General features: G+C 48.2%; 1 protein-coding gene across 2 annotated transcripts in view; it reads left to right on the forward strand.

The window, feature by feature from the left end:
- Positions 1–12,455, forward strand: part of ABTB3 (ankyrin repeat and BTB domain containing 3) — a 346,016-nt gene that overhangs the window by 302,823 nt on the left and 30,738 nt on the right. The window contains exons 7-11 of one of the 2 annotated variants that reach the window (XM_058308674.2): positions 251–352; positions 2,209–2,302; positions 2,423–2,558; positions 3,254–3,474; positions 4,933–5,111. In XM_058308674.2, the coding sequence (XP_058164657.1) occupies positions 251–352; positions 2,209–2,302; positions 2,423–2,558; positions 3,254–3,474; positions 4,933–5,111 (732 nt within the window). The remainder of the gene's footprint in view (positions 1–250; positions 353–2,208; positions 2,303–2,422; positions 2,559–3,253; positions 3,475–4,932; positions 5,112–12,455) is intronic. The other variant, XM_058308675.2, reaches the window with a different exon arrangement.

Consider the following 12,455-nt stretch of genomic DNA (forward strand, 5'->3'; position numbering starts at 1 on the left):
CTGCCTGAGATCACTTGAATCTCTGTTCTTCTGAACACAAGGGGCACAGACGCCCGGTTCTGATGAGAGCTGTCTGGGGCATCCACCGGGGGGAAAATCCCAACCCCACATTGCCAGCATTTCCCAAGGCACCTTCCAGAATGTCCTTTTATGAATCTCTAGCCAACATGCCCAGCCACAGATAGGTCAGATATACTAGTTGAAGGATTGTCAAGGTCACGTTTTGAAAATAACCTCAATTTGTTTATAGGTTGTCAGTACTCCTCATAAATATCCATCCGTCCACCCCGAGACCCGCCATTGGACGGCTCTGACTTTTGCTGTGTTGCATGGACATATTCCTGTAGTTCAGGTATTAACGTATTTCCCTATCCACATCTGACCTTTAATTTTACCTCTTCCATTATGCAAATCTGTTCCTCTCCCAGCATGCATATTCCCAAAGAGACTCATATTGGCTAACGGCATTTAAATGTGGCACATTCAAATCATGTGAATGAAAGTGTTATATGTAATGATCTCTATGACCTGGCTTTAGCCAATATGAAATCTCCACCTACCCACATGCAGCCTGACACACAGAGTGGCAAACCTAAGGAGTTCTTCCTGGTTGCTTCTTCAGGGTGGGCCCGAGCTGTTGTTTTGTGGATTTGTTCATTTTATTTGTTGTAACATGAACATAAGATTTGGCTGGTGTCCCCTTGGGTCTGACCCCAGTGGTTCCCAGCCGGTGAAAAGAAGCATCTGAGTCCCCAAGGGAGTGTTTCCAAAAGACACTTATGTGGATCCCACATTCTGAAAAATCTGATCCTGGAAGTGTAGAGTAGGTCCTTGGCATGTGTCTTCTGAAGCAGCTTCCCAGGTGTGGTGAGGTATCCTCCTAAGAGGTCCTTCGAGCATATAAATGTGTCTCTTTCACCTTTCCCAGTCGGTGTAGAGGTGTGGTGTTCAATAAATAGCCATCAGTCCATTCCAGGTCTTAAACTTGATCTTCACTGCTTTAGGAAAGAGTCTGCATCCAGGTCCATGACCACACCTGGCCGCACAGTGAGCACTCAGCTGCAGGTGCATCAGGAACTCACCGCCTTTTACGTGGTCCAAGCCTCTTAGAATTAAGAGGCTGAGCAGGGAATTGGGCTCCAGGGACATCTCGCATTGTTGAAATTTCACAGGAATCCTGTGTTGCTTCCTGGGTCCTGGGAATCCTTAGACAGCCAAAGTCACATCTCAAAAGGTTGAATGTGTGACACGTCACACCGAGAGCTGGCTTCTCCTGGAGAATGCCATGCCCTGTCCACTGCTAGTAGAGGGATCTGAGGGAGCAGAGGTCAGGCGGCGGCCTGGCAGACACGATGCCGTCCTCAGCATGCAGCGGCATCCTCGGCCTTTAAGGAGGGAATGGGAGCAGCGGAGCTAAGCAAAGCTGAACAGATGTCAGGTCACTTCCCCACCGCAGGAGTCATGGAATCCCAAGCAGCCTGCATGCCTCTGGCTGTGCCCCCGCTTCCCCGAGCCAGTGGCCCTGGGGAGGTAGTGAAGATGCAGCTCTTTCCTCCATTTAACCTCAGCGGAGTGGGCAGCACGTTCACTGTGACCAGACTCGGCATGCGCGGAATCGCTGCCTTAACAAAGCCTGGATTCGTCAACAAAGCCCTGCTGCTTTGTTCATTGATCTTGGCCATTTGCTAAATTGTCCCCAGACCCACCCAGGGTGTTCTAGAAGAGATTCTTGTCCCGATTGACTCAGGGATCCCCAGTCTTCAGAACTCTTAAGGTTCTGTGGTTCTAAGAGATCATTCTCTCTGGGGCTTTATGTCACCAACCCAAGCACACCTCAGATTTGTTCTCAGTGCTGCTAGAAGCCTTAAGGTGTGTATAGATGACCTGGGGCTCTTGTTAAAATACAGACTCTCCCCCGGTAGGTCTGGGGCAGGGCCCGAGATTCTGCACTTCTGTCTCCCAGGCGGTGCTGAGGTTGTGTCCTCGGACCACACGTTGAGTCGTCTAAGGATCTAGAAGGTTCTAGAGGCTCGGTTCGTCCTCTGATAATTGTCACCCAGCCCCGTGCTCATGGCCACTGACCCGAGGGAGGGGCGGGGCACTGGCATGGCCCTTAGCTCTGCCAGCGTCGAGTAAGCCGCCCTCCGTCTCGCCGCCACTGCGCAGCACGCGCCTTTAATCATCTCAATGGCCGCTCTTCCTCCACAGCTCCTGCTGGACGCCGGGGCCAAGGTGGAGGGCTCTGTGGAGCATGGCGAGGAGAACTACTCCGAAACGCCCCTGCAGCTCGCAGCGGCCGTAGGTGAGCGTTGCCGAGGCTCGCCCCGGCCGAGGGTCCCCCCCACCCTGGCCCTTCATGTGCCTGCGACTGTATATTTGCTTTATTCTCTTATAAAAAAAAAAACCTTCTCTGGGCTTGCAGGAAATTTTGAACTGGTTAGTTTGCTGTTGGAGCGTGGCGCTGATCCCCTGATAGGAACCATGTACAGGAATGGAATTTCTACAACCCCGCAGGGGGATATGAACTCTTTCAGCCAGGCCGCAGCCCACGGACACAGGTAGGCTAGGATGGGCCGGAGGCGCCAGGTCCCCGGTGGTGCTTGTTAAAAATGCAGATTCCCAGGCCTACCCCAGACCCGCTACATCTCTGGATGTGGGGCCCAGCGGCAGCGTGAGGTGGTCCAGGCCCCCGTCGGCCGCAGAGGCTGTGAGCACCCTGCCAGCTTGCTGCCAAGAGGCGACTTGGTGCAGCCAACATCCTCTCCGGGAAAGCGGCTGGTTTTGTCCGTCCCTAGCCACTTCTGGTCCAAACGCAGCACCTCGGCAAGCTGTCAGGAAGGCAGAAGGATCAACTTAATAAGAAAGGCCCCCGGGTTTGGTTGCTGCCCTTCTAAGTTTCCTTCAGGCCTCCCCCTGCCGGATGTCACTACACATAACTCCAAGTAAAGCAAATTCACTCTGGAGGGAGCGCAGGCTGGTGGTGAAAAGGTCAGCAGCGCCCCAGGCTTTGTGAGGTTTGAGGAACTCGCTTAGCTCCACGTTGCCTTCGAGGAAACCAGGCCAGTCCCACTGCACCCGTGACCAGGCCCCCACAGCCACCACCCCGGAGGGCTCCCGTCCCTCTCTCGCCCCTAGTCGGTACCCCCCCATCCCACTCTCCCACCTGGGTTGAGCGCCTTCCCCCCGCACCTGCGCCCCGGCCCAGCCGCTATCCCTCTCTGAGTGTCTTCCTCTCTGGGTTTATGATTGACAGGAATGTGTTCCGCAAACTGCTCGCTCAGCCAGAGAAGGAGAAGAGTGATATCCTGTCCCTGGAGGAGATTCTGGCCGAGGGGACTGACCTGGCGGAGACAGCCCCGCCCCCCCTGTGCGCCAGCCGCAACAGCAAGGCCAAACTGAGAGCCCTGAGGGAGGCCATGTATCACAGTGCTGAGCATGGATACGTGGATGTCACAATTGATATCAGGAGCATAGGTCAGTGCGGGCGCCCCCACCGCCGGGCACGGCGCAGCCGGCCCTAGGCCCCACGCCCTCACGGGTGCCCGCGCACGCACGCCCCGCGGGGCCCGGGGCGCCTCTTGTTCCGGGCTAAGAGGCCCGCGCTGTCCCCGTAGGCAGCAGCGTCCTGCCAGCCACCAAGCCCCATCCTCAGATGGTCATTCCATAATTCCCAAACCTCGGACCCCGGGTCAGGAGTCTGAATCACCTGGGGGGCTTGTCTGAAATACAGATTGCCAGGCCCTACACCCAGAGGCTCTGCTGTCAAGGGTCTGGATGGACAAAGGCTGGAAATCTTTATATTTAACAATCATCCCAGATGGCTCCCAGTGATTTGGGAGCCGTGGCCGTAGAGCTCCCAACCCCACGAGGTGGCAACTGCATAGCAGTGAGACCGAGGACCCTCTTCCCGACTGGGCCTCCTCCCACGGGGCTCCAGGGGCCAAGCTGCTCTTGAGAAGAGTTAGGGGAAGCCCTGGAGAGAGTGAGCCCATGGGCCATCCCTTGGTGTGTCTGGGCAGTGAGGCCCGCCTCGCCTTCCCAGCCCAGTCCTCTAGTCCTGGCCTGGGAGCTGCAGGTGCAGCAGCCTGAGCTGGGCTAAGGGACTGGGGAGCCCGTGACCCTGGCTGTGGATGCCAGACTCTCCCCGCGCTGGCTGTTTGGTATGTGAGGTGTTGAGGCAGTGGCCCCGAGAGCCTGTTTTGCATGATTCTGAAGCTCAGGACTCTGAATGGTTTACTTGTTATAAACAGTAGTGCCTCGCCGTGAGAGGAGAGGAGCAGATTACAGCAATCAGCTGCTGGAGGGGTTTCCATTAGGGGAGAAAGGCCTGATGAAGTACTTGCAGATGGAAATGTTGTTTTGCTCAGGGAAGCAGGAACAGGATTCTCCTGTGACTTTTTGTTCGGATGTAAATATTCATCCTAGCCCAAGTCGTGGATGGCGAAGTCTGTGGTTGGGTTTCACCAGCTCGAAACCTTCATTTGGGCCTGGATGGGCCACCTCATCCTGGGCAAGACGCTTCCCCTCCCTGAGCATCTCTCTTCCCAGGCTGCAGAGGGCATGAGACTAATGAGCTCAGAAGGATATAATATGCACGATCATGCATAAAATCCCAGTATCCCCTGCACTGATTATACATTGGAGAATGCAGCCCCTGATAATATGAATAGCATGCAGAAATGGACACCCATGGTTAAGGGAATTGAATTATGACCTTTAATTTCAACTTCTGCAAGTTGGGGGGGAAAAAAGGGAAAAAAAAAAAACCACTGGCTCCATTCATTGAAAACCAGCCCCTTGTTTTCATCGTTTGGTAACGTCCTGGAGAAAGGCCAATTTCTAGATTAAAATGTGCCTCCTCCTTGGTTGTTTTCTGCCTTCCCCTCCCTTCCCCTCCCTTTCCGTCTCCCCTGGCTCCAATTCCCCCTCCAGGTGTCCCGTGGACGCTGCACACGTGGCTGGAGTCTTTGCGGATTGCCTTCCAGCAGCACCGCCGGCCACTCATCCAGTGCTTATTAAAGGAGTTTAAGACCATTCAGGAGGAGGAATACACTGAGGAGCTCATCACCCAAGGCCTGCCCCTGATGTTTGAGATCCTGAAAGCAAGCAAGGTACGAGGGGTTTGATGCTTTCACTGACGGTCGTGGAGAACAAAGCTGGAGGCGCGCAGATCTGCACGGTCCCACGGGGGGAGTGCTGCAGCCGCTGCCGGACGTCAGGCCAGCCCTTGGGCTATTATCAGATGGATTCTTAAAAATCTCTTGGGATCTGGATTCTTAAAAATCTTTGGGATCTGGCACACAGACACTCAGGTCCCTGTTGGGGGCCAAGCAGTGCTGCCGTGTGTGCTGGTGGAGAGCTTGGAGAGTGGAAGGCCTTAACGTGCCCATTCCTCAGGGGGCCAGCAGGACAGACGGCCAAGGTCAAGGTGCTGATCATGAGACGCACTGGGGAGGACCAGTCTGCCTGAGAGGCTCCAGGGAGTATATAACACCAGCCATCACATCCCTCGGGGCTTCACAGGTGGGCCCAAGAGACGGCGCAGCAGAGTGGTTGATAGTATGGGCTCTGCAGCCCAACAGCAGGGGTTCAAATCCTGGCTCTGCCACTTATGACTGGTCAAATGATCAACTTCCCTCTACCTCAGTTTTCCCATGTGAAAATGGGTACAGTAATTACACCAACCTCTGGGGATGGCTGTAAGGATAAGTCGATACCCTAATGCCCTTTGTGTCATCCCCAACACATCTGAAGTGCTTTATAAGTATCCGTCTCATGAAGATGGTCTCCCCAGGGGAAGTGGTACATCCAGTATTATTCAAAGGGTGTTCTATTAAAAAACTCCCAAAATAGGGAAGATACTCCAAATATTTAAGACCCCAGCGTACTGGTGTGAACATGCCAAACGTCAACTCCTCTGCGAGGGATGACGTTGGGTTACATCGACTTCTGTACTGCGGAGCCTTGCATACCCTAATACACAAGAGAACTATTTCCCAAACTCATTTGGTCTCAGGACTCTTCTTTAATAAATTGCCCCAAGGCACAAATGGTGGAGGACTTTTTAAAGCTTAAATATAAATTTTATATTGCACTACATGGCAGGCACTATTCCAAACACCTTATAAGCATTAACTCATTTAATCCTCACTAGCAGCCTTTCCAGTAGGTACTGTTCTTATCCCTACTAAACAGATGGGGAATCCAAGTCCCAGAGAGGGTGAGTAACTTGCCCAAGGTCACACAGCTGGTAACTGGCAGAGCAGGGATTGCTTCCAGGCAGCCCTCCAGCACCAGCTCCCTTACCCCTTGGCCCTAGCTCAGGTAGGTGGACCTTTGAGGCCTTCTAAGACAATAGAGGCTGAGAAGTCTTAAGGGGAAATTGGTCTTGGAACCAAAAGGGCAAGAGGGCGCGCCCCTGGGGGGCCAGGCCAGTGGGCTGCCTCCCCAGAGTGAAGAGGGCAGCAAGGAGCTGCCTTCTCAGCCAGCACGCAGGCCCCACAGTGAGGAAGCAGCGTGACAGCCGCCTCTGCTTTCGGAGCCTGGAGCGCCTGCCCTCTGGTCCAAAGCGAGTCCCGCTATGTGTTCTCATTAGCGCCCCATCCCTGCCGAGAGTCTCGGGCCCCTGTGTGTGTTGTTCTCAAGCCCCCCTGAGACCCAGAGGTGTGCCAGCCCTGGGGTAATGAGCCGCAGCCAGTCCCCAAGAGCAGAACCTGCTGGAGGCGTTTCAAAACCAGACCCTCCCTTGTTCTTCACTCCCCCTTCCCCACCTAAAACAAAACCAAACACAGAACCAGAGAGGCTTTCACCAGAAGTTACCTATGAAACCTTCAAAGGAAAAGCATGGCTAGGCCTGTTCCTGGGGTCTGGTATGCTCATATTTTGGGGGGTTTGTTTTTCTTTTGCTCGTTCATTTTTATGTTTCTTCAATCTATAGTGGAAGTTCCTTAAATTACTGAGGCATCTTGTGTAATCAGTAAACCTAATCTATGAATATTTGAAGTCAGCTTTATTTTGAGGTATAATATGCATAAAAGTGCCCAGATCATAACTCGAGAGCCTGATGAATTTTCACAAAATGCACCTCCCCGTGTAATCAGCACCTAGAGCAGGAAGGAGCTCATTCCCAGCACCCCGGAAGCCCCTTGGGCCACCCTCAGCCCATGCTGAGCACAGGTGGCCACCCTCCAGCCTCCTAACACCAGACTTCATTTGCCCTGACCCGGGGCTCGTTCAAGCCTGCGCGGTTCATCAGAGAGGAAACATCCGTCAGAACCTGACCCCGTGAGTGTGAGAACCCACAAGCTGGCACGAACCAGATGCCCCAGTTCATGACGGGGTGATGTTCCAAAAGTCATAGTCACTTGTTTGAAAAGCAGACTGGGTTTCCTTTTTATGCAAAGCATTCTACGACAGTGCTCTGATTCCCAGATCAGCGCACGAACACCCGCTCCACCCACGGTGTAGCAGAAACTGTCCTAATGGAAGCCCAGGTCTACTTGCACCTCTCCCGGTCCCTGCACCTCGAGCCCAAGCGAGCAGGTGTTCGGTGGGCCAGCAGGAGCAGGGAAACCCCTCGACCCGTTCTCCAGAGGGTCAGAGAGCAGCAGGGTAGGGCAGGTCTCTGGCTGGGGGCGCCTATAGCTCTGACGACAACAGCTAGAAAGTGGGGAAGGGAGGGGCCTTTGCCAGGGAATGTGAACTGGAGTCTGCTCCCTGGCAGGAGTGAGACCTCCGAGCGTGGGCAGAGGGAGGACTGGGGCTGGGGCAGTTCCTTGCCTGGGAAGATGGTGTGGTTCAGAGTAGGGGTTTGCTCTTACGGAGGGGTTCATGGCAGCCCCTACTGGTGACGTATGGTATTACACCTCACGGACACAGTAGGAAAAGCAGGTGACTGATTTCTACCGCTGTGCCGTGTGCAGTCAAGCATGGCTGATGTTCCCGCCACAGTAAAAAGAAGACTGGAGACATAGGACAGCAGAGAAATTCAGAGAGTTGAGAAGGTGCTGCAAAGCTCTGCCCTCAGATAGTATCCTGCTTCAGATAGGAGTGGCCATACATTGTCCAAGGGCCAGCATTGTTTCTTCTTTCTCCCTCCACTAACAGCTTCCTGTTCAGATCGCGTCTCCTGTTCTGTGTGAACAAATCCTTGGATGACAGTATAGAATCCCCAGAAATTCAGTAACTCTTAACGTACATAAATGCAGCTGCCCTAGAATCAAGCAAATACCCTCTCCCACCCTCGATCCGTGGTGAAATCTGGCTGCCAGTGTGCTCTTTGCCCCCAGTTCTAAAGTTTAGCTTCACAAGGAATTCAGAACGTATATTCTTTTTATAAAATAAACCTGCTTCAAGAGAGCTCTGGGTCCATTTCCCACACACATGATTCCTCTGGGCATTTATTCATTCAAGAAATAGTCACGAGTGCTTACTATATCCCAGGCACCGCAGGGCTGAAGGCAGACAGCGGGCAAGAAAATATACCAACAAAAGAGAATCGGAGCATGGGAAAGGCTATGGAAACAAACTGAAATTGGGCAATGGTAGAATGACTGGAGCAGGCCAGGTCGAAATAGCAGGCCCACTGCAAAGGCCTCCGTGATGAGCTGGCATCTGAGTGACTGCTGAAACAGAAGCTCCCAGCCTTGCAGAGATCAGGAGCAAAGCGTTCCAAGCGAGGGAACGTGCCGGCAGGTCACAGCAAGAGGCAGGGCAATGTGAAAACAGTGGGCAAAGGACAAAGGGTAGTTGATGGAGCTATACTGCCTAGGGCCCTTTATCCATGGTGAAGAATTTGGATTTTCCTTCATGTGCAATCAGTGGGATGCCACTAGACATTTGGAACAGGAGCTCATTGTAACCTGATAAAGGTTTTTATTTTATGCAATGCTTACATTTTTTTAAATTAAACTTTTTATCTTGAGATAATTGTAGATTCACATGCAATTTTAAAAAATAATGATAATGATACAGAGCAATCCCATGTACTCTTTTCCCTGTTTCCTCCGAAGGTAACATCTTGCAAAACTAAAGTACAATTATCACAGCCAAGATACTGGCATTGATATGGTCAAGATGCAGATTTCTATCCCCACAAGGATCCTGCATGTTGCACTATTGTAGTCACACCTCCTTTCCTCCCACTCCCACCCCCTTGTTACCCCTGGCAACCACTAATGGCTCTCCATTTCTCTGTCATTTCAAGAATGTTATCTAAATGGAATCATATTGCACATAACCTTTGGTGATTGGCTTTTTTCACTCAGCATCGTTCTCTGCAGACCCACGCAGGTTTCTGTGTGTATCAATTGTTCAATCCTTTTTATTGCCAATAGTATTCCGTGGTATGGATGCCTACCATGTGTTTAAAGGACATCTGGGTTGTTTCCAGTTTGGGGCCATGATGACTAAAACTGCTGTAAACATGCATGGACAGGATGTTGTATGACTATAAGTCTTCATTCCTCTGGGATAAAGTCCCAAGCGTTCAGTTGCTGGGTTGTATAATGATTGTGTGTTTGGTTTTGCTTTAAAAACAAAAACCAAATAACTCCCAGACTGTTTTCCAGAGTGGCTGTACCATTTTGTATTCCTACCAACACGGTATGAGTGATCCATTTCTCTTCATCCTCACTGTTTGGTGGTGTTACTGTTTTTTATTTTAGCGGTTCTGGTAAGTGTGTAGTGATCTCTCATAGTGGTTTTAATTTGCATTTCCCTAAATGGCTAATGATGTTGAACATCTTTTCATGTGTTTATTTGCCATCTGTATATCCTCTTTGATGAGCTGTCTCTTCATGTCTGTTGCCCATGTTCTAATTAGATTGTTTGCCTTTTACTGTTGAGTTTTGAGAATTATTTATATATTTTAGATACCAGACCTGTGTCAGATATGTGGTTTGCAAATATTTTCTCCTGCTCTGTAACTTCTCTTTTCACCCTCTTAACAGGGTTTTTCACAGAGCAAAAGCTTTTAATTTGATGAAGTCTAATTTATCAATTTTTCCTTTTATGGATCATGCTTTTGGTGTCGAGTCTAAGAACTCTTTGCTTAACCCTAAATTGTGAACATTTCTTCCTATGTTTATTTCAAAAATTTTATACTTTTACATTTTACATTTAAGTCTGCGATTCATTTTGAGCTAATATTTGCATAAGATGTGGGGCTTAGGTTCATTATGTTGTAGATGTCCAGTTGCTTCAGCACAATCTTTCCTTCATTGAATAATTTATGCACCTCTGTCAAAAATAGTTGGGCAGTGGAATGGGTATAGCTCCGTGGTTGAGTGCCTGCTTTGCATATACAAGGCTCCGGGCTCAATCCCCAGTACCTCCTAAAAACAGAAAGAAAAATCACTTGGGCATACCATGTGGATCTACTTCTGCATTCTCTCTTCTGTTCCACTGATGTGTGTGTCTGTCCCTCCGCCAGTACCACCCAGACTGGATTATTATAGCTGTATAATAAATCTTGAAAGCATACAGACTGATTCCTCCCATTTATTCTTCATTTTCAAAATGGTTTTAGCTATTCAAGTTCCTTTGCCTTTCCAAATAAATTTTAGAATAATTTTGTCTATATCTACAAGAAAGCTTACTGGGACTTTGATAGGAATTGTGTTAAAACTTTATATCAATTTGAGGAGAGCTGACATCTTTATGATGTTAAATCTTTCCATCTATGAACATGGTACATCTCTTCATTTATTTAGATCTTCTTTTATTTCTTTCATTGGTATTGTGGAATTTTCAGCATGTAAGTCCTGTACATGTTTTGCTAGATTTACACCTAAGTATTTCTGTCTCTTTTTTTTTTTTTAGCAACTGTAAATGGTATTGTGTTTTTCATTTCTGTGTCCATATGTTCATCATTGCTAGTATATAGAAATACAGTTGATTTTTTTGTGTGTTTATCTTGTATCCTGGGACCTTGCTGAACTCACTTATTCATCTTAGGAGTTTTTAATAGAATCTTTGGGATTTTCTACTTAGACAATCATCTAAAAATAAAAATAGTTTTATTTCTTCCTTTCCAGTCTGGCTACCTTTTATTTCCTTGTCTAAATTGAACTGCCTATGACTTCTGGCACTATGTCGAATAAGAGTAGTGAAAGCATCATCCTTGCCTTGTTTCTTTCTTTTTTTTTTTTTAAGATTTATTTATTTACTTTATTTTTTTCTTTATTTATCCCCTCCTCCCCTAGATGGTTCTCACATCTATCTGCTCATTGTTTGCTCATCTTCCAACAGACTTAGCCACATCCACTCCCCATGGGCTGTGGTGTCTGCTGGCTTGTGGCATCTATTCATCTTCTCTTAGGAGGCACTGGAACCCGAACCCAGGACCTCCCATGTGGTAGACAGGCACCCAACTGGTTGAACCACATCTGTTTCCCAGTTGTTTGTCATCTTAGAAGGAAAGCATTCAGTCTTTCACCATTAAATATAACATGATGTATAGGTTTTTAGGTAAATGTTCTTTATCAGATTGATGACGGTTCCCCTCTATTCCTATTTTTTTCTGAGAGTTTTTAATCATGTACAGGTGTAAATTTTTGCTAAATGATTTTTCTGCAGCAACTGATACATCCACAGCTTTTTTCTTTATCCTGTTAAGATGGTGGATTAAATTGTTTGATTTTTTTGAATATTGAACCAATTTGTATTGCTGAAATAAACCCCACTTGGCCATGGTATATACTTCTTCAAAAATGTATTTATATGTGTGTGGAATTCTACTTGCCAGTATTTTGCTAAGGATTTTGTTCCTACATTCATGAGGAATATTAATCTGTATTTTTCTCTTATTGTGCTTAGTCTAGTTCTGGTACCAGGGTAATAAGTGAATTGGGAAGTGTTCTCTCCACTTCTGCCTTCTGGAAGAGATTTATAGAACTGGTGTTAATTCTTGTTTAAATATTTGGTAGAATTCCCTAGTGAAGCCATCTATGCCTGGAGATTTCTTTTGAGGGGGTTTTTAAATTGTGAATTCAATTTCATTAATAATTGTAGGGCTATTCAGATTAATATTGGGTGAGTTAGGGTAGTTTGTGTTTTACAGTAATTTATCCATTTCATCTATGTTGTCTAATTTATGTGTGTATAACTGTTCTTTGTATTATTATCCTTTTGATGTCTGCAGGGTCTTTAGTGATATCCCTTATTTTGTTTTTCATTCCTGATACTGGCAATTTTGCCTTCTCTCCTTTTTTCTTTGTCTTGCTAGACTGGGTTTCTCTGTTTCATTGATCTTTTCAAAGTACCAGGTCTCTGTTTCATTGATTTTCTCTATTTTTGTTTATAATTTCATTGATTTTTGCCCTAATCTTTATTATTTTCTTCCTTCTCTTTGCTTTCATGTATTTAGCTCTTTTTTCCATTCTTGAGGTAGCATCTTCAATTACTCATTTGACACTTTTACTCTTTTCTTATATATGCATTTAGTACTAAACGTT

This window comes from Dasypus novemcinctus, chromosome 12 (assembly GCF_030445035.2).
Source record: "Dasypus novemcinctus isolate mDasNov1 chromosome 12, mDasNov1.1.hap2, whole genome shotgun sequence".
NCBI classification, from domain to species: domain Eukaryota; kingdom Metazoa; phylum Chordata; class Mammalia; order Cingulata; family Dasypodidae; genus Dasypus; species Dasypus novemcinctus.